The sequence below is a fragment of the Drosophila elegans genome, unplaced genomic scaffold (assembly GCF_018152505.1).
Source record: "Drosophila elegans isolate 14027-0461.03 unplaced genomic scaffold, ASM1815250v1 contig_492, whole genome shotgun sequence".
NCBI classification, from domain to species: Eukaryota; Metazoa; Arthropoda; class Insecta; order Diptera; family Drosophilidae; genus Drosophila; species Drosophila elegans.
Genome location: NW_024545879.1, coordinates 1,155,565 through 1,177,909, shown reverse-complemented (window position 1 = coordinate 1,177,909; position 22,345 = coordinate 1,155,565). Strand labels below are relative to the sequence as shown.

Here is a 22,345-nt window from a genome sequence, read left to right as displayed (position 1 = left end):
TCAGCACTCAGGAGTCATTTAAAAAGTGTTACTTTTTGAAAAAAGGGAACTAAATGAGCTTTTTAAAGGCCTGTGTACTTCCATAAAACTTTTTCTTAAAACCGTTCAAATGTCATTTTCTTGGGAACCCAGCCAAAAAGGCCCATGAAAATCGGACTTTCGAATTTGAGTTGGCCCTTTGGACAGATTTCTACCAACTTCTCAAAAATCCCAACTGTTTCCCACGAATGGAGTGTGTGTGAAGAGAATATTTGAGGTGATTGAGGAACAATAGAATTTGTTATGTTGTTTGGCGGCTGTTATAATTACAAAACGTAAATCTGTTATAATTACAAAACGTAATAGCCTGATTCCATTGGCGCAACCCAGTGGACCAACAATTGGTAAACAAAGTCGTAATGGCCTAGTCCTTCCATCCATCATCTCTTTCAAAGATGGTCCGTTAATTTCCCGGTCATTCCTTGTCGGTGGAATTTACGTTCCTAACCGAACGTTTCTGACCAATATTTAGACGCTGTTTTTTCGGTGCAAATCTTAAGTCTTGGCCATCTTTGTTTCTGTTTTTTCGGTGCAACGCTTAAGTCTTGGCACAATTGAATTTGAATTGACATGGCGACCATCTTTGTTTCTGTTAACCGGAGGCGTAGTTGATAGGGAAGAGGGGCTTGGGAGGTCAACGCTCCTCCAGGCAGCAAGTTGAATTCAGAGATTAGGTCACTACTAAAAGTTCAGATAACCATTTCACCACTAATCCAAAGCAGTAAAATAAAATGAAAGCAGTACTTCGAAAAGAGTTTATAGAGTTAAAGACGCCGCTGTGACTTTTTATAAATGGCGGATGCTGTGTGGATGCTCTGTGGGAACACCTGTCCACCATCCATCAAAAATCTACCGTTACACTTGGATGGCTCTGTGGGACTGGGCTATATCTATTTAACCACTAATCTATAGCGCTTAAATAAAATAAAAGCAGGAAAAGGTACTTCTTACAGAGTTTGAAACAGTTTAAGGCCCCCTCAAAAATTCTGCATACGCCATTGTGACTTTTGATGACTGGTGGATGGTGGCTCTGTGGAAACACCAGTCTGTGTGGTGGTGGACTATAAATGAACAGCTGTTGCTCCCATGACATAAAGAAATCCAAATCCAAATCCAATCCAATGTTAACCATATTTTTTATGTTTGAATGAGTCACAGCTGTTCAAATCAGCTGTTATTGTGGATGTGGTGGATGTGCTCTGTGGAAATCTGAGTTTCACTTTTTTTTTCGAAAAATTTCTGCCGTGTTCAACGGATGGACTGAGTGGAAAGAGGGATTGGGAAGAGATTTCTAAAAAAAGGCTAGCTATCGAATAAATAAGTACGTCAAAGTCCGTAGAGTTTTAACGGCGGACTTACTGAAAATTTTTTGAAACGGCTATACCTTCTGGACTATCCATTCAACGGACGGTGAAAGAAGGTATAATAAGCAAGACTTAAATGTAACGAGTGTCGTTTTTCGATAAAAAATAAAATAAAATAATGAAAATAAAACTCCACAGAAATAGTTTCTACGCAAACTTGTGTCTCAGTTTTTAATCTATGTGCATGCAACTTTTCCAGAAGTTGTATTCCCACTGCAGGTAGTAAATAAGTCGGAACGTGCCGGATCGGAAGACTATAACATATAGTTCCCATAGGAACAATCGGAAAAAAAATTCAAATCATAACTTTGCTGTTTTTTTTTTTTATATTTTTGTAGTATATATTTTGTAGTTTATCGATATACATATATATGTATTTGTTATTTTAGAATTAGGGCTTAAAATTGTTTAAAAAAAATTGGCTATTTCATATAGCTCTGTTCCCATGAAACAATCGGAATAATCGAAAAGATATATGAAAAAAATACAAATTTTTGCTTCCTTTCTTGTGTACCGTTATTTTCAATTGTCCAAGAAAATTTTCAAACGGAAAAGAGGTTATCGTCTCTAAAGGGCCGAAGGAAATGGAATATGTGTTAGACAGTGGGAATTTAATGTAAGCATTGATTACTTTTATAATGAGGTAAGTTGTTTTACGAAATCATTAAGAAAACGGGAAGAATTGTGCTTTTGAGGAGATAATATAATATATATATATATAATACTATTCTGTGTGAAGAAGCAGACGCATGCAAAGGATAAGTGATAAAAAAAGGGGTTTTATCTGGTTGTGCTTGGATTTTTTTAGGGTCCCAGTATACACAATTCAATGTTCAATTCAGTTGCCTTAAATCTTTCAAGATCATCATGAGATCTCGGCATTTATTGTATTCTCTAGGAATAAATGTTCGAAACGAAATCAATTTGTAACTTATTGAACTGATTGTCCGCAGATTTAAAGATAATTGATGACCTTTACCCAAAAGCCATTAGTAGTAGCCAAAGGGAAACATTGTTATTCAAGTCAATTACCCAGTTTTCTAAAAGCGGTTTCGAAAACTGTAATCTGTTCGAAAGACGTTCTCTGAAATTTAAAAAAATCATTCGCCTTTGAAAACTTTCTCATAAAATTCAGAGTGATGCTTAACACCCAAAATATATAAACGTGCTGCTGCATCGATAGACCTAATGCTAAAGTCAAGATCTCTACCTTGAAATATTATTCCATCCCTATTTAATTCTAAAAGCTCGCCTACGAATTATGCTAAATAAAAATTGGGATCGCTAGGCTTGGAATTACCAACTTAAATCCCAGCTACAAGAAATGTCTTTGTGTCAATGACATGTTTTTGGACGGAACTCCGTCCACATCATTGTTCAGGCTCAGGCTATCAGATTAATAACCAATATTGTTAAGAAAATCAGCGCCTCTGTTACATTGTAGTAAACCTTGCTTCCTGTGCATTTTAAATTTCGAACATCTCTTGCCAATCCTGAATTTTTCGGACAACAACAGAAGCAAATCATTATATAGTCTTTTGCTAATATTATATTCAGAAATACACTGCGCTAGGCGAGATTTGAAACTTTTTTATTTGGAATTCTCACTCTCTCTCACTAAATCATTGAAACTATTAGGAACATCATCACAACATTGCTCTGGAGCACAAAAGTCTGCTCCAGTCTATTCAAGATTTTTAGTAGTGAATGTACTTTTGTTATTATGCTTCGATTCGCATATATATTTCCTGCTCTTGCGTTAAAATGGCATTTTGAAATATATTGTTTCTCCTCTTTGAGCAAGGACAACGTCGTACACCCTTACTATTGCGAAAATGTTTTGAAAGTTCCAAGACGAAAATTATAAAATCAAATGTTAACCGAAATGTCTGCTGTTAGGGATGCCAAATAAATGAAACAACCTTTTACTTTGAGTTCTGAATTGAAACTGTTTTTTTTTCCGTTTCTACGCAAACTTGTGTCTCAGTTTTTAATCTATGTGCATGCAACTTTTCCAGAAGTTGTATTCCCACTGCAGGTAGTAAATAAGTCGGAACGAGCCGGATCGGAAGACTATAACATATAGTTCCCATAGGAACAATCGGAAAAAAAAATTCAAATCATAACTTTGCTGTTTTTTTTTTTATATTTTTGTAGTATATATTTTGTAGTTTATCGATATACATATATATGTATTTGTTATTTTAGAATTAGGGCTTAAAATTGTTTAAAAAAAATTGGCTATTTCATATAGCTCTGTTCCCATGAAACAATCGGAATATTCGAAAAGATATATGAAAAAAATACAAATTTTTGCTTCCTTTCTTGTGTACCGTTATTTTCAATTGTCCAAGAAAATTTTCAAACGGAAAAGAGGTTATCGTCTCTAAAGGGCCGAAGGAAAGGGAATATGTGTTAGACCGTGGGAATTTAATGTAAGCATTGATTACTTTTATAATGAGGTAAGTTGTTTTACGAAATCACTAAGAAAACGGGAAGAATTGTGCTTTTGAGGAGATAATATAATATATATATATAATACTATTCTGTGTGAAGAAGCAGACGCATGCAAAGGATAAGTGATAAAAAAAGGGGTTTTATCTGGTTGTGCTTGGATTTTTTTAGGGTCCCAGTATACACAATTCAATGTTCAATTCAGTTGCCTTAAATCTTTCAAGATCATCATGAGATCTCGGCATTTATTGTATTCTCTAGGAATAAATGTTCGAAACGAAATCAATTTGTAACTTATTGAACTGATTGTCCGCAGATTTAAAGATAATTGATGACCTTTACCCAAAAGCCATTAGTAGTAGCCAAAGGGAAACATTGTTATTCAAGTCAATTACCCAGTTTTCTAAAAGCGGTTTCGAAAACTGTAATCTGTTCGAAAGACGTTCTCTGAAATTTAAAAAAATCATTCGCCTTTGAAAACTTTCTCATAAAATTCAGAGTGATGCTTAACACCCAAAATATATAAACGTGCTGCTGCATCGATAGACCTAATGCTAAAGTCAAGATCTCTACCTTGAAATATTATTCCATCCCTATTTAATTCTAAAAGCTCGCCTACGAATTATGCTAAATAAAAATTGGGATCGCTAGGCTTGGAATTACCAACTTTAATCCCAGCTACAAGAAATGTCTTTGTGTCAATGACATGTTTTTGGACGGAACTCCGTCCACATCATTGTTCAGGCTCAGGCTATCAGATTAATAACCAATATTGTTAAGAAAATCAGCGCCTCTGTTACATTGTAGTAAACCTTGCTTCCTGTGCATTTTAAATTTCGAACATCTCTTGCCAATCCTGAATTTTTCGGATAACAACAGAAGCAAATCATTATATAGTCTTTTGCTAATATTATATTCAGAAATACACTGCGCTAGGCGAGATTTGAAACTTTTTTATTTGGAATTCTCACTCTCTCTCACTAAATCATTGAAACTATTAGGAACATCATCACAACATTGCTCTGGAGCACAAAAGTCTGCTCCAGTCTATTCAAGATTTTTAGTAGTGAATGTACTTTTGTTATTATGCTTCGATTCGCATATATATTTCCTGCTCTTGCGTTAAAATGGCATTTTGAAATATATTGTTTCTCCTCTTTGAGCAAGGACAACGTCGTACACCCTTACTATTGCGAAAATGTTTTGAAAGTTCCAAGACGAAAATTATAAAATCAAATGTTAACCGAAATGTCTGCTGTTAGGGATGCCAAATAAATGAAACAACCTTTTACTTTGAGTTCTGAATTGAAACTGTTTTTTTTTCCAAATATTGTTTCCAAGCTTCGTATTCAACACTTATCTATGACCAACGCAGAGGCCGCATCAATTTGCCTGAGCTGCAGATTTACCTTTTTTCCCCCGTACAGCGGCCCTTGGTGCAGTGTGTGAGACACATCTTAAGCTATAACATTTGTTAGTTCAAGTACTAAATGACTAAGAACTCCACCCATATCTTGTTTGAGTAACAAATCATAAATTATGGCTCTAGATTGATTAACATGACGTGCCCAGAGCTCATAAAATCTTATACATTATTTTAATTTGTGCTCTTCTGAACATTCTGGCAAGGGTCGGCAAGATTAGGTGTATGGAATATTAATTACATAAATGATATACATATTTATTTTGTTAGCATTCCAAATAAAAATAGTGACATATATCTTTATTTTTCGATAATATAATATTTTGCAGCTTACTTATTGATTTAACACCTTTGCAACAGCCAAAGTTTTATTGCTTGACTTTAATTACAATTTCATATTAGTTTATGTATTACAATAGTATTTATATGTTCAAATATCGAGCATACCGCTTGGTTTGGCTATGGCTTGTAATTGCCTTCGTACATTTATTATTCCTATAAAATATACAGTTAAAATGATTATAATTACAATTGCCAACACTTAAAGTCTGTACCTATTCTTTATCCTTGCAGAACTAAATTCTCAGACAAATTGGACAGACAAAATTGGAAATTTTACTTGATAAGATTCCCGCTAACTTTGAAAGTACTAGTGCTTCCATTGTTAAATCCTTCTGGCAATTATTGCTTTTTATTGAAAGCGTTACCTTGTGCCTCAATATGCACTTTCCTGTGGAAGACACTCCACTGATCTCCGATTAAGATCAAATTTTCGGTAATTTTAAAATCTTTGCAAATTTTTTCGAAATTGTTGTGTTTTGCGAATCGTTGTCATGCAAGCGTTGACTTTTTCTTTTTATTATTTTTTTATAAATCATGTGTAGCATGTAACGATGGTTTTTTTTCAAACCGAAAACGTATTTTATTGACAAGAGTGCTTTAAACATTTAAAAAACAATTGTGCATGGGAAAATGTTTTGTTCCATGTCTTTGCTAATAGGACAATTGTTAGTAAAAAATGTTCTTACATTGCAACTAAATATATTTTTTCCTGGCCTTTCATGCTGAATTGATCTTATTGTACATAACCGCTGCTCCAAAATTCAATGACGTTAGAAAACGTTTGAATTTCTTTTGATTCTTTAACATGGCTTTGATATAGGTTCAGAGCTTCTTTGTTTAACTTTCTGATTGTAATGTGTAATTTTTAAATTCAATTACTTTAAAATCCGGTAAAAAAGCCTTATTCTTTTGAATTCGGTCGATTATGTCCATATACTCAGCACTACGAAAAGCTTCAGAAAATAGATCAATGATTGGAAGATAGATCAATGATCCACAAATTCGTCCACTGATGGCTCGTCCTGCCTGCAGAGGGTATCAGGTACAACATTCGGTGATTCTATGTTCAATTTGAAAAACAAACCCTTGCAATTGAATAGACCAGCGAGCTAATCGTTCAGAGAGACCTTTCTGACGCATAAGCCACTGCACCGAGGCATTATCTATGAAAACTAAAAATTCCTGACCGATGTAAGGACGAAATTTCTCTATGCCTTTCAAAACTGCCAAACATTCTAATTCCGTAACGGAATAGTTTCATTGTGCTTTGGTTAACTTTGAGGACATAAATGCTATGGACATTTCTATACTTTAATCTTTTTTTGTGAAAGGACACAACCAAGTCCGTACGAACTTGCGTCACACAGTAAGATAAATCATTGGTCGAAATTCGGAGTGGACAAGATTGGAGCGGAGGTTAATCGCTTTTTCCATTTTTTGAAAGCGATAAGGGCATCCTCCGTCCGTACAAACGAGGATTTCTGCTTTTTTAACAACTCTGTCAAGTGAATGCTTAATTAGGATGAATTTTCTACAGAACGGCGGTACCATCCAGTTTAGCCGAGAAAATTATCTGAGGAGATGTTTTGATCTGACCGTCGCGAATTATAAAACCTAAATACTTTATTTCCCTCATGCAAAAACTAGACTTCTTCACATTAATCGATATGTTTGCCTTTCGAAGGCAAAGAGCGATTTCTTGTAACGAGAGCAAATGGGAAACGAAATCATCTGACATCACGAGTAAATCTTCTAGATATATGAAAACTCGGTTACGCAATTCTGGTGGATTGACCTGATCCATAAGTCTGCACATCGTCTGGGGCGCATTAGTTAAACCGAAAGGCATCACCACATACTGGTACAATGGCCTGTTAGGGATAGTAATTACCTTCGTACATTTATTATTCCTATAAAATATACAGTTAAAATGATTATAATTACAATTGCCAACACTTAAAGTCTGTACCTATTCTTTATCCTTGCAGAACTAAATTCTCAGACAAATTGGACAGACAAAATTGGAAATTTTACTTGATAAGATTCCCGCTAACTTTGAAAGTACTAGTGCTTCCATTGTTAAATCCTTCTAGCAATTATTGCTTTTTATTGAAAGCGTTACCTTGTGCCTCAATATGCACTTTCCTGTGGAAGACACTCCACTAATCTCCGATTAAGATCAAATTTTCGGTAATTTTAAAATCTTTGCAAATTTTTTCGAAATTGTTGTGTTTTGCGAATTGTTGTCATGCAAGCGTTGACTTTTTCTTTTTTATTATTTTTTTATAAATCATGTGTAGCATGTAACGATGGTTTTTTTGACAAGAGTGCTTTAAACATTTAAAAAACAATTGTGCATGGGAAAATGTTTTGTTCCATGTCTTTGCTAATAGGACAATTGTTAGTAAAAAATGTTCTTACATTGCAACTAAATATATTTTTTCCTAGCCTTTCATGCTGAATTGATCTAATTGTACATAACCGCTGCTTCAAAAATTCAATGACGTTAGAAAACGTTTGAATTTCTTTTGATTCTTTAACATGGCTTTGATATAGGTTCAGAGCTTCTTTGTTTAACTTTCTGATTGTAATGTGTAATTTTTAAATTCAATTACTTTAAAATCCGGTAAAATAGCCTTATTCTTTTGAATTCGGTCGATTATGTCCATATACTCAGAACTACGAAAAGCTTCAGAAGATAGATCAATGATTGGAAGATAGATCAATGATCCACAAATTCGTCCACTGATGGCTCGTCCTGCCTGCAGAGGGTATCAGGTACAACATTCGGTGATCCTATGTTCAATTTGAATTTCTATACGTTAATCATTTTCTTGTGAAAGGACACAACCAAGTCCGTACGAACTTGCGTCACACAGTCGAAATTCGGAGTGGACAAGATTGGAGCGGAGGTTAATCGCTTTTTCAATTTGTTGAAAGCAATAAGTGCATCCTCCGTCCGTACAAACGAGGATTTCTGCTTTTTTAACAACTCTGTCAAGTGAATGCTTAATTAGGATGAATTTTCTACAGAACGGCGGTACCATCCAGTTTAGCCGAGAAAATTATCTGAGGAGATGTTTTGATCTGACCGTCGCGAATTATAAAACCTAAATACTTTATTTCCCTCATGCAAAAACTAGACTTCTTCACATTAATCGATATGTTTGCCTTTCGAAGGCAAAGAGCGATTTCTTGTAACGAGAGCAAATGGGAATCGAAATCATCTGACATCACGAGTAAATCTTCTAGATATATGAAAACTCGGTTACGCAATTCTGGTGGATTGACCTGATCCATAAGTCTGCACATCGTCTGGGGCGCATTAGTTAAACCGAAAGGCATCACCACATACTGGTACAATGGCCTGTTAGGGATAGTAAAGGCAGTATACTGGCGTGATTTTTCCTCTAGAGGAATTTGCCAGCATGTTTGTTTTAGTTCCAATCTGCTTATAAACCGAACCGGAGGCAACCTTCTCAATATACCTTCTATAAGAGGTAAAGGTTACGCGTCCGTGCAAGTGTGTTTATTAAGCTCTCGCCAGTCTAAACATAATCGAACTTTACCTTCCTATTCTACCAAAACACAATTGCTATTCCAAGGACAGTTGTAAGGTTTGATTAACCCCTAAGCTAATATATTATCTATCTATTTAAACATTAATTTCTCTCGAGCTGGTGACACTGGCCAATTCTTCGTAATTTTCATCTATTAAATGCGAAATAACACTAGTCCTTCCCAAACCTTCATCTTTACAAGACGGAAAGACCGTTGCTGTTGTCCCGACGAAAGTTTGTGCATTATAGGCGAGTCCGATTCATTGTCTGAGTCCCATACGTCTAATTCCGATACATTTGAACTCAAAATCTGATCGCCTTGGCCAAAACTTGTCCAAAAATCCATTCCTAAATATGCATCCTGCTTTAATGTTGGTATGAGAAAGAATTTGATGGGTTTAGTGAACTGCTCGTACGTGATTGATGTGTTTATTACGCCCACTACATGACACAGATTTCCATCAGCAGTTTTGATCTTTCCGGAGCAAAAGCGCGTTCCTGGGTTTAACTGAAGGTCTCTAGCCAAGTGATTGCCTATTCAGCTAATTGATGCACCAGAGTCTAGAAGTGCTTTTATTGTTTTACCTTCAACTTGGATTTCGGTAGATATTAAACGCTTTCTAGTTTTAATGACCTTTTCTTACGCTTAATGTGCAACGTTTGAGCTTGTTCTTAAACTTTAAAGCTTGTAAATTTCCAAAATTGTTATCTCTTATCTTCAAATAATTTTCCATTCATAAACTAAATGGCAAGTTTTTGTCTGATTTAGCTATTTTGATTTTCTAAAAATTCACTATTGTCGGTTTGCGTGTAGTTATCTATAAAAGTTATTTTGGACGCTCTTACTCGGTGGAAATCTATGCATCCCTCAATCGGTTTTCCTGAGGATTACAAATTGTACAGTGCGGCTTACGGATAACCCTAGCTACGCAGCCAAAGCAACAAATTCTACGAAGTGCTAGGCAGTCATCGTGAGTGTGACCACTCTGATTACAATTCCAACAAACCATTTTGTTGCGAACTAAATTGGCTATAGTGCCTTCCGATTCGTACATTTCATCGTGGATTACCTGACTTATGTTTCGTCGTTGGTTAAATGGTGATTTTACTGGGAAACACTTAAGTTCGCCATGAAAATGCTCATGCTTATGCACTTCTTCATTCAGCTCGTCAAGCTTACGAATTTTTAAATGCATCCATTCATGTCTAAGCGACGTTTTAGAATTTTCTATTAGAAGTTGTATTAATTCCGATTCTGCCATCATGGAAATTGAGATGTGTGGCTTTATGAGGCAGACTCGTGAAGGCTTTAAGAATTTTTTTGGAGTATTAAAGCAACTCACTGAAGGGTTCAACGCGGTAAGAGAATAATTTAGTGGTAAAAAAAACTGTTAGGTGAGTCACCTAAGTGTAAAAAAAAACGAGTCCATCAAAATGGGTGCTTATTTAATTTCAGTTGTCACTAGAGAAGTTGTAGAGCAGTCCGGTGGATCAACAGTTTTACAGCCAGCTGTTCCTAATGGTACTGCGTGCTCTGAAGTACTCCCTTCATCAGAAAATCGGAGTAAAAATGTTCAAAGTGTTCAAGGTGTTGGTGGTCGTTAAAATAAACTTTCAGTTGTTTCCCATAGGAAACTATTATTTGTTTTTCGATTTACCCCCGAAACCATATCTAATGATGTTATGAAATTTATTCAAGAAATATACCCATTCCCAAACATTAAATTTAAATTTCCATACGCTCACTAGATATCCTCTTTCAAAATATCTGTTACTCCAGAAGCTTTTAATGTTTTTAATAGTACAAGTTTTTGGTCTGATGATGAACTAATAATAAAAGAATTTGTTCCTAAAAGATGAAGAAATAATAATCGGCCTCCGATTTTAGAGTCTGTTCCAAAAAACTGAACACTTCTATATTTATAGCCTATCAAAGTGTAAGGGGACTTAATATGAAGTTCGCTGACTCCTTTGCCTTTAATGAACATATTTTAGTCTTCATAGAAACTTGATTGAAACCAGAGATTTCCAACTCTAAAGTTCATCCAAACAACTTTAACACTTATTAAACTGATCGCGTTTCTCGTAGAAGAGTAAGGGTGCTTATTACTGTTGACTCCAGTCATACATCGGAGATAATTCAGACTGTTTACCCCAATGGAACATAATTTGTTAGTATTAAAGTTTCCTTTGTCGGATCATGACTTTGTTGATGGATTAGCTCTATCCTTAACTCTTTATATAGGCAATCTTTTTTGTTTTGTATCCGTCTGAGGTCGTTGTTTCTAGAATTGACTCTCTAGTTGTCCCAGAGGACCGATACCATCCCACAATGGAATTGACAATTTCCCTGCCCTGCCCTGATACTTATTCCCATATAGTTTATTATACTAAAACGAAATGCTTCCGTAAATGTGACTTTAATAAGCTAAACGAATACAACTGTACAAACTTATACAGTTGCATGGATATGGAAAAAGCTACTGAATTATTCTATAGCGCTTTAAACACTTTTTTATTGAATGCGTTCCTGAAAGTCTTCCTTCAAGACATAAGACCCCCGTGGTTTACGCGAGGGCTTTAAAGACTTAAAAACCTAAAAGCAAACACAAAAAGGACAAAAGGACGGGCAAGCCATCTGATTGTCGAAATATATAGTTGGTCGGTCGTATTTTAATGTTTTTAACAGTACCCGAGTTTTTGCAAAAAGTCCGTTTTTTTAAATAAATAAAGTTAATAAATAAAGTATGGGGCCCTTTTAATTTACATTAAGCTAATTGATGCCAACATTTAAAAAAATGTTGTTAAATGGATTTTTTTTTTGCATAATTTTAAAGATTCAATTTTATGCAAATTTGAATAAAATGAAAAGAGATGAATACTTAGCTGATCGAACATCTTGTGAGGTCATTGAAATTGACTTAAATGTCAAGTAAAAATGTCATTTAGCAGAATTTCTTACTTATTTTAAAATATCGACAACAACTTTAAAAATCATGGTTTTTTCGTATTGGGATACTTCGCTTTAGAATTCCTTTCGGGTACCCTCTGGAAATGAAAAAATGTTATTTGATCAATTCACTACCAAAATCACCCTCCAAAATCACCCTCCAAGAAAAAAAGCTAACTTCGGCAAGCTGAAGTTTATATACCCTTGCAGCTTTTGCAAAAATTAAATATTCCTGAAGACATTGAAATTATGATTTACGTGCGTATATGTTTAAAAACATTGAAGCTATGATGATGTGCAGCTTAATTATTCGAAAGTTCTTATGGGAGCTATATGAAATCGTTTTCCGATTTCAATAAAATTAAAAGCCTAATTCTGAACTGTCAAATTATCAATAAATCAAAAAGAATTTTTAAACAATATTACAGAAAAGAAAAGTTACATTAACAAAAAAATTTGTATATATTTTATTGTTTCTATGGGAGTTATAAGATATAGTCGTCCGATTTCGATAAAATTTAAACCGTAATTCTGAAATATTTAATCATTGCTATATGTGGAAGAACTAAAAAAAAACGTAAAAACAGCAAACTGATGTTTTTTATTTGTTTTCCCGATTGTTCCTACTTATATCGTTCCGACTTATATACTACCTGCAATAGAAAATCAACTTTTGGGAAAGTTTCATGGAAAACTGAGAGACTAGTTTGCGTAGAAACGGGCGGACAGACGGACGGAATGACGGACGGACAGAGGGACGTGTCTAGATCGACTCTCCTAGTGATGCTGTTCAAGAATATATATATATATATATAGGGTCGGAAATGTCTCCTTCACTGGGTTGCAAACTTCTGACTGAAATTATAATATCCTCTGGAAGGGTATTAAAAAGAAATTTTTGTTGGGACGATTATTATACTAATATTGGCAGCTAGGGCACCAATAGATGGCATTTTTAAAAGTTGAAAAGTCTTAAACCACTTAATATTTTTTAATGGTTTATCCTAAACTTAAATTATGTTAAAATGAATTGAATCCGTTTCCTACTTTTTTCTAGAAATAAAATATGCAAAATTAGAAACATTTTTCGATTTTAGATTAGATTAACTATATCTTTTGAAAATGTTTAAAATTTTATTATTAGTTGGTTAAAAATATCTATCTTTTAAGAAGATAATCTTCTTTATTTCAGCTTCCTAGCTGTACAGGGTAAGAAATGCCAGATTTTTGGCCAACCAAATTAGATTTCTGGTCCAGTGTGCAGTGTGAAGTCGAATTTTCTAATGATCTGAAGCAATTTTAGAAGTTTGCAAATGTCAAGCAAAATGACTCCACCTTCACCATCACCAGACCTCAATTAAGTCGTTTACTGATTCTGCGATTGCTGATTTATTTGCCAAGTTCTTGCAAACTCAAAAATTGAGTTTACCCTTACAATTTAAACAGGTCAAATTGAATTTTTTCCCTGGTAATAACATAAAGTTCTCTTCTAAGAGATTTGGAGACCACAACACCAACATACTCTCCAAGGCCGGACGGGCTTCCTGGGTGCGTGCTTAAGTTTTCTGCCTCAACTATTTGTAAACCGATTTGTTAACTGTTTTAATTGTCTACCTCAACATCAGTTTTTCCAACTATCTGGAAAGATATTTTTAGTATTCCACTCCAAAAAAATGGAGGAAAGTCGGATGTCTAAAATAATAGAGGTATTTCTAAATACAATACGATGCATTTGAGCGCATTACTACTTCTCAACTGCAACATTGGTGTTCCTCGTTAATATAACCTTATCAACATGGTTTTCTTAAGCGAAGGTCAACTATCAACATACTTGAACTAACATCTATTGTAGTTAAAGGATTAAATGTAGACTAGTGTAATTTGTTGTCCCCAATATCAAGTACACATTGATCGTATTGAGTCGGAAAAAAAAAAATTTCCCCGCTGAGGAACAAACGAAAGGATGCCCTCTTAGTCTAGTAGATTACTATTGCTTAATTTACTTACTCTTGTAAATCGTAGAATTATGTTTGTAACTATTTATATGCACAATCTTTTGTCAGAGGTAATATTTTCTTCATAGAATTGGTAAGCCGCTTAGCTTTTAATGTGCCTTTTAGACCAACCCGCAACTACTATCCTCTTAACTTGCTAGGATATACCTCAAATTTTGGCCTGCATGAACCCTTTCGAGTTCTTTGTAATAATTATATTAAAATCTATATAATAATAATTATATTAAATTCCATATAATCAAATTTGCATTTCAAACTCTTTTCCTGTCCTAAAAACAAAAATTTTAACATATTTGCTGTTACGGGAGAAATAAAACAAGAAAGAAATAGATACAATAACCAGAGGTAGAAGACACCGTGAAGATCAGGTGCCGAAACACCGAAAATGGACAATACAGTAACCAGTAACGAATTGGTCAGAGTAAGCAATTCATGAGAACATACAGCTGGTAATAGGTGTACGCAGCAATTAATATGAAACCTAGCAGAATCCAGAAGTGGGCCATTAAGCCAGAAAAAGGGGAAATGCTGTACCTAAGTGGGAACACTTAGATGACCCGGAAGCAATGCCGGTATAAAAGAGCCCCACTTTAGGTTCGAAGAGACAGTCCAAGATGATTGCGGATCGGGCAGTCACAGTCCAAGAGATTGCGAATCCAAGATAATTGAGAATCGGGAGTCGAGACAGAAACGACCGCGGAACCGCGTTAAGTCCTCTACTGGCAAAAACAGTAATCGCGGAGGATCTATCCGAGTGATGAACTTAAAACCCGATAGAAATATAACTTATATGTCATGGGATCTACAACCTCGAAAGCATCCGACAACACGGCAAACGTTGTGTCTCATTACTGGACTCTTGATCCTTATGTTGATTCTGAACCTCCTACGGATGTACAAGCGATCTGTGCAGAGTGGTCGGGACCACGGACACAAGCTGGAAAACATCATAGCAGACACCGCCGATTGGCCAGAAAGGAGCCAGCACTAACATATCATCCCGTGCAAAAATGACAATTACTTTATTATTACTATTTCAATTTCGGCAAAACAATCAATGCAAGCAAAAGACCAAAGTTTCTATTTGTAATTGGAACCACCAGAAGAAGCCGCAGCTAGAAGTGCTACCGTCAACCGTCGCGAGTGCCGTTTTCACTCTTCTCTTCCTCGCAATTCGTATCGCAATTAAGCGAATAACTTCTTTTTTTCTCCTGTTTGAGAAATAAGACCAACATCGCGCAATTGCCCAATAAATGACAATTAACATGATTTTTTTAAATATAATAATCCAACACTTTAGTAATAATGTTAAGTGAATTTGCACTAATATAAATACATTTATGCATATGTGTATAATTAATTTCCCAAACCCAGAATACCACATTGAGAGCTCTCGTCGATGGAAATAAAAAGGGGTAAGTGAGTTGCGTTCGACTTACTGTCAAGCAAAAGTATATATATATATATATATATATATATATATTTACATATATGCGTATATATCTAGATCTATGTGCAACTTAAACATTTAGATATATATCGAATCCTCATACATTAAATTTAAAGTCATGTAAGATCCCTATTATTATTTTTATAAATTAACTCAAAATATTATTCTTTAAAAATTTATTCATTCTCAACAGATTATATATTATATACACCGCGTAGAATATTTCTCAATTTAATTAATTTGGCACCCTAATTTACTCTTTTATTTGTCAATTAAATGCGCACCTTTTTAAATGAAAAATCTGTTCAATAAATTATAATATGAAACAGAACTCAATAATGGCTTGGTAAACGTTTATAAAAGGAGGAGCTGTCGCAAATGGGAAAACTCGGGTCAAGAACAATAACGTAACTTTCGACTGACGACATTGACAAAAGGGGATCGCATTGCAGTGACCGGCAGCGATCCATCGGAATACGGGAGGTATGAGAGGGCAGGGTAAAAGCGCTCGAACTAGCTACTTGAGAATCTTGTGGGCAGCGACGACAAATGACAAAACGAACTGGACGATCTCTATCATTTTCCTAAGGCACGATAAATTTATTCTCGTTATGTAGGGGAGGGAGTGGTTTCCAAAGAACCCACCCCATCCGGCGAGCTGAATCGGCAACCAGCGTGCCTACCCAGGACGCAACTCCCTCGGCCCAAGTCCTTTGGACTGGGCACTAATACACCGACGTAACAGAATTGGCGCCCAACGGAGGATTCTTCGCATCCTTAGAACTAGGACATTTTTTGTTTTACGTATTAAAGGTTACGATTTCAAAATCGGAATACCGGATGTAGGGCATATCTGAAAAATTACTTGCCAGACATAATTTTCAATTTTTCGGAATAAAGATCAAAAATAGTCTGTGTCCCCACCTAAAATTCGTTTTCGCAGGTATATTTAATTTAATTTTTTTTTGCACATATAAAGTCCCCAACTTCAGCGACAGTCTGAATTGAGAGGCCTCGCAATCGGAACCTTGTCTCAGAATAGCCGTGCGACTTTATGACTCTTTTCAATATCTAGTAAAATCATTTGTCTTTGCTTTATTAATAGAAAAATTTAATGCGTTTTAATTTAAAATTGTATAGTCCTTATATAATATTATCAAATCACGTGCAAGACCGACATAGCATTTTTAGGGAACCAACAAAATTTTTTTGGGTTTTCTCTGGCCGACGCTATCCGCTTGAACCAGGCAAGAACCAGGTCGCTCGAGAGGATCGAGTCCAGGGAAATCCGATTGACTAAGAGGGGGGAGGGGCGAACAGACCAGATCTGTACAAACCGACGCTATCCGTTTGAACCAGGCAAGAACCAGGTCGCTCGAGAGGTTCCAGTCTGTACGGATTCCACCAATACAAGGGCGGGAGGACTGAATCTACCTCTATGGCCGACGCTATCCGCTTGTACTAGGCATGAACCAGGTCGCTCGAGAGGTTCGAGTCCAGAGAGAGGGGAAACATGGAGGCAATTTCTTTCGTCTGTCTGAAATAAAGCTCTGTTCGTCTGTCTGTGAGCAAGTCTACCTGTTTCCGATGACTGGTCGGGAGGGGGTTTCGGACAGTTCCTCCTACAGGGAATCAGCACTCCGGTGGAGGCTGTAGTCCTGGGAAAAGGTCAGAACGACATGAATGGAACTGGTGTCTCCGGTGGAGACCAGTTGAATCCGATCATAAAATTCACTTATTTAGGGACCTTTTTTATAACTTCTTGGGGGCTTAATTTCGAACGGTTTCTTGACTCATAAACAACTTCCAATGCCAGCGAACCCGATTTAAAAGTTTCTGTATTCTTTTCATAATATAATTGTCAAATAAAACTGCTGTGGTATACAAAAACAATCAAGCAGCATAAAAAGTGAACGAACACACACATATATTTGTCCAGTCTTTTTGAGTCGCGTCTTGGCTCAAGTGTCTTTATCGTCGTCATTCGAATTGGTATTTTGAAGATTTACCTCAATTATTTTGAATTTTTATATTTTTCTGATTTAACAAAAAAAAAGTGTGGCAGGCGTGTGCCACTATCATGGTTGATTATTGTTTATTTATTATTTAATTACTTCGGCACGAGCCAAGACCTTGAAATACGAAGATATGTCAGCTAATGGCAGGGAAGAGGAAGAAGGTAACTTTAACAATACCGCCTACTAGGACTGCAAGGGCTTCTACCTTAGCCGCAAGACAGGCCTGGAGAGCAAGACAAACCATGACAACTAGCGATCAACAGGCACAGGAACAGTCGGCCAGCTTTGGCAGCAAGCTAGATAATTTAGGAAGCCTGGCAGAGTACCACAGTTCCACCATGGAGGTGTCGTCAGGAGCTGTAGGGGGTGAAAACTATTGCTTAGGACCACCACAAGGAAGGTCCAGCGTGCTACCTAATACAGGAGCACGGTCGCGGCAGTCGGAGTCAGAAAGCAGGCTGGAGCGAATGATGTCTGCGCTGATCATGCAAGGCAACAAGTTAAGGGCTACAGTCGCAACCCAGATTACTGTATTAAATACCCAGATAATTAGTCTACAAACAAAAGTGGCAGAAATTAGTGAATCACAATCAGGTAATTCACAAACAGCCGGAGACATGCCTGCACAAAACAACACTTCTCGGCCGGCACATTCGATCCGCTGTGAGCGTCAACTTAACACCGAAACAGGAGTTTCGGGGTCAGCACCGCCGCCAGGTCTTAATTCAATGGACCAACATAATCAGAATGACTCTGGCAGACAAAACTGCAACAGTGCGTGGGAAATATCGGGCGCTGAGCACCGACCAACAGAGAACCGGAACGTTAGATTGGTCACGTGGAATCTTAAATTTGATGGGACCAGCCGAGGGATGTCAATAAAAAGTTTTCTCTTCCGAGTAGATCGCATGAAAGTAATGTATGGGTATACAGATGAACAGGTATTCCGAGAATTTCACTGTTTACTCACTGGATCCGCCAGCAAATGGTATTGGCAAATGCTCGAAGACAAAGCGGACGACCATTATTTTGGGTACCACTCGTTAACCCGAGCAATGACCAGAGCATTTTCGACATCTGAGAACGACTATGTCACCATAAAAGAATTAATGGAACGACGACAGGGATATAACGAGAGTTTGGAGGATTATATTTCTGCGATGTACAATTTGCAGTTTAAACTAAGAAATAAGATTCCAGAATCCAACCTTGTGGAGATATTGAAAGAAAACCTAAATTCTTAAATGGGAACCTTTTTGTTGGCGTCAAGCATACCTATATTAACCGAGTTTAAGAGGAAAGGAATACGTGTCGAAAAATGGTTGAAGGACAAGAGGTCGCGCCCGCGGCACGTTGACGAGATCATAAATGAATCGGAAGAAGGATACGAGGTCGATGACTACCATGTATAGGCTATTCAGAACAACCGGCCACCGAAGGGTGCTGGAATGATAAAGCCAGCAAGAGGAAATCCATTTCGTCAAAACTTGGACAAGAAAACCTTGGAGTCAATGGGAACAGAACCCGGAGGAGAATGCACGTCCCCGTTTCATACATACCTTTGCTATACGTGCAATAAGCCGGCGGACTTTTATCGCCACCGTAAAATTGTAGACGAAACAGGGTGCGAAGCCCGATTCCATGCAACGCAGTGTCACTATTGTGGTAAAAACGACTCTTATCACTCGACTCACCTTCTTTTTTACGGAAAGGTCTGATCGGAGAGCTGGGGTCGACCGGTCACAAAAAACGCGTCCCGAAACAATAAAAGAGACGACCTCAAGCACCGCACAGATATCGGCTCATAAGACATGGTATCAGCGTAAGGCAGAGTACGAGGAGGCTCGCGCCCGTATCGTTAATACAGCACAAGAGGAAGAAGACGAAAGGGGTAACCAGAAGAATAAGAAACTTCGACATCTACACCAGACCCTGGAATCTGCACGGGAACTAAAAATAAAATTAGTTGCGTCTTTCATCAGCCTGAAAAATGACAACCGCCTTTTTGCCAAGACGAAAGTAGACGGCAAGAGATTGTAGCCTTATTAGATACAGGGGCGAGTGCCAACTGCATTGGCAACGAAGCAGAGCTGCTTTTACAACTGAGGCAGCATAAGGTGCAGAGGTTAACCAGACAAAACGTAAAAAAAAAAAAATTCATATCTTATCAAATAAAAAAAAACAAAAAAGAAATTTATATATAAATTATAAAACCGTTGGGTATTTATTTTATATTTTATTTATTTCCATACGCCCGTTAGGGTATAGGTATTTTATACAGAGTTAGTTCTCTGGAGTACAATTTTTGACTAAACTAAAGAACCTATCCAACTGCAGCTTGAGACCTTTGCCTGACTGCAGCGCTGTCGCCAAGGTGCCAGGTCAGCGTTTTGTCCCTGCCCGTGGCGATCACTCGCTCCGGTCAGCGGTTTCTTCGCTGCGCGTACAGGCCACCGGATATGGTCTGCAACTCGGCAGTTTCTTCTCGTGGGAACTGCCTGTGTTAACTTCTCCCCCCTTCAAGTGGTCGACGTCCCGGGGACCCGCTCGTTCCACATCGTTGTCGGTTCTTGGTTTGGTGTGACTTCTGGCCCTTAGATAGCGATAGCCGAGCCAAATGGTGGAACACTGGAAGAAGGTAGCAAGTAGGGCAAAGGAGTTGCTGAGGTAGGACCCCAGTGTAAGTTCTTCTCTGAGGGTCCCGATGTGGTGGAGATTGCTCAGACTCAGCTCGTGAAGACATGGGAGACTCAGCCGGTTCTGGTGGGCCGTGATGTTGACTATGGCCATGGCCGACACAGCAGGTTTTCTCATTGAACTTCCCAATTGATTTACGAACCAAGTTCCGTTGAGGGCTGCCTTGTCAGAATAGGTTACCAGGTAGGTTCCGGATATTTTTGTCTCTCGCCCTTCGTTATCAGTTATGGTCACGTTGGCATCGTTCACGATGAGGGTGCCATGATCCACAATGGTAAACGGATCCAGGTGACCTGGGAGTGTGGAGCAGTGCGCAATAGCCCCAGAAACAATTTGCTGCGCGCAGGTGCCATTTTGCAGCTCCCTGCAGAAGGTGGCGCCGACCGTCGTTTTGCAATGACCGATGTTAAGGTTTCGCGCTGGGCATTCAGCGACAAGGTTCCCATCTTCAAAGTCCAGGATTTTTTTCTGGTGCTGAACTGGATAGACTGTTATCTTTTTACATATTAATTTAGGGCTAGGGAGTTTAATGAGAAAATGTAGAATTTCAGAATTTTGAAAAACACTAATACTAGATACCTCTAATAATTCTATCAAACTAACGTCAATAAGCTGCCTGTCCTTGAATTCGGCAATATCGGAACTTTCCAAAATTGCTGGACTTACGATGTTTAAATTTGCCAGGGCTAAGCCGATTAAAATGTTTTCTAGATCCGTGATTACAATTCTATTTTTTGCTAGAATAATTTCCAAAAGGTGGGTTTCTTTATCTGTTTCGAATTTATGGATTTGATTCATTGAGTTTGTGAGTTCATTTAGACGTTTCTGAAATTTGATATTTAATTCTGTTTGTCCTGTTCTAATTAATTGTTCTTGATTAAATTTTATTTGCTCCCAATCGTTAAAGTCGGGTGTTCCGGCAATAACTTTTAGTGCTGTCCCGATTATGTTAGTACTTCTAGCGGCTCTATGGTGGATTTTTAAGGTAGTCACCAACTTGCGAATATTTGTAAGGTCTGTCATTATGACTGGTGTCTTGTGATCGTCTGTAAATGTCTTCGTCATTGTTTCCGTCTGGTCGGCGTAGTCTTCATAAGTCGTCACGTTCGTTGAGTGCTGTAGGTATCCGTAGGACTCCCAGATGACAATTTCGTTGTCTTCTATCGGGATGTAGTCTGCGTTCGTGTAGTCATTAAGCTTTACTGTCGCGTCCGTCTTGACAGCCGTAAGTACAAAAACTAAAACGAATTTTCCTAACCTAAAAAAATATAAAAATAATAGAAAAAGGGGTTCAGTAATCTCGCGAAGATGGTTAGCGTAGATTGTCCTTGTGGACCACCCTCCCCTCAATTTGGACCGTGGTCCCCAGGTCTGCTTCAATGATTTTTTCCGAACATAGTGGCGAGAGCTTGTTTCCTATGCGTTTGTTTGCCTTTAAGAAAACTTTTTCACCAGCTTGATAGCCCTTTTGGGTCCTATCTTTGTTTACCTGGTCAAGGGATTTTTCTTGAGCCTGTTGGATTCTCTTTCTAATTCTGCTTTCGAAATCCGCTGGTTTTGAGTGAACAATCTCTATGGGTTTTTTTGTTGTTTACTGAGTGGATAGAATTGTTGCATTTGTTGGTTGCCAAAAGAATTAGTTCGGTCGTATCGCTTAAGTTGCCCTCTATTTTCAAGCATCTGGCTATTTCTGCCAGGGTACTATGAAACCTTTCTACCTGACCGTTTGAGGTGCTATGTAGGGGCGGGGCGTTGGCGATGGTGATATTGAAATGATTCATGAGTATCGATTTAATTGTTTCGGAGTTGAACGACCTTTCGTTATCACAATAAATTGTTTTGATTTTTGGGAAGAAATTTATTATGTGCAGTATAGGGGATTTTACGTCCACTATGGCCCTCGATGCGATAGCCTACACCGTGCCGAATTTTGAAAATGTATCGATGCATGTTAGAAAAAGGGTTCCATCTGTTGAAAAAATGTCGAAAATGTGGAGAATTTCCCCCACAAAAGAAGGTATCGGTGTTTCTGC

At 37.4% G+C, this 22,345-nt stretch overlaps 1 protein-coding gene across 3 annotated transcripts in view; it reads left to right on the top strand.

Annotated features, from left to right (window-relative positions):
* The window catches only part of LOC108136485 (vacuolar protein sorting-associated protein 41 homolog), a 42,959-nt gene that overhangs the window by 4,410 nt on the left and 16,204 nt on the right, over positions 1 to 22,345 (top strand). The window contains exons 7-8 of one of the 3 annotated variants that reach the window (XM_041709764.1): positions 5,854 to 6,055; positions 7,611 to 11,927. The exons of 1 other annotated variant lie outside the window; for it this stretch is intronic. In XM_041709764.1, coding sequence (XP_041565698.1) covers positions 5,854 to 6,031 — 178 coding nt within the window. In that variant the 3' untranslated portion in view covers positions 6,032 to 6,055; positions 7,611 to 11,927. Of the gene's footprint in view, positions 1 to 5,853; positions 6,080 to 7,610; positions 11,928 to 22,345 lie in introns of those variants that run through there. One more of the 3 variants, XM_041709763.1, reaches the window with a different exon arrangement.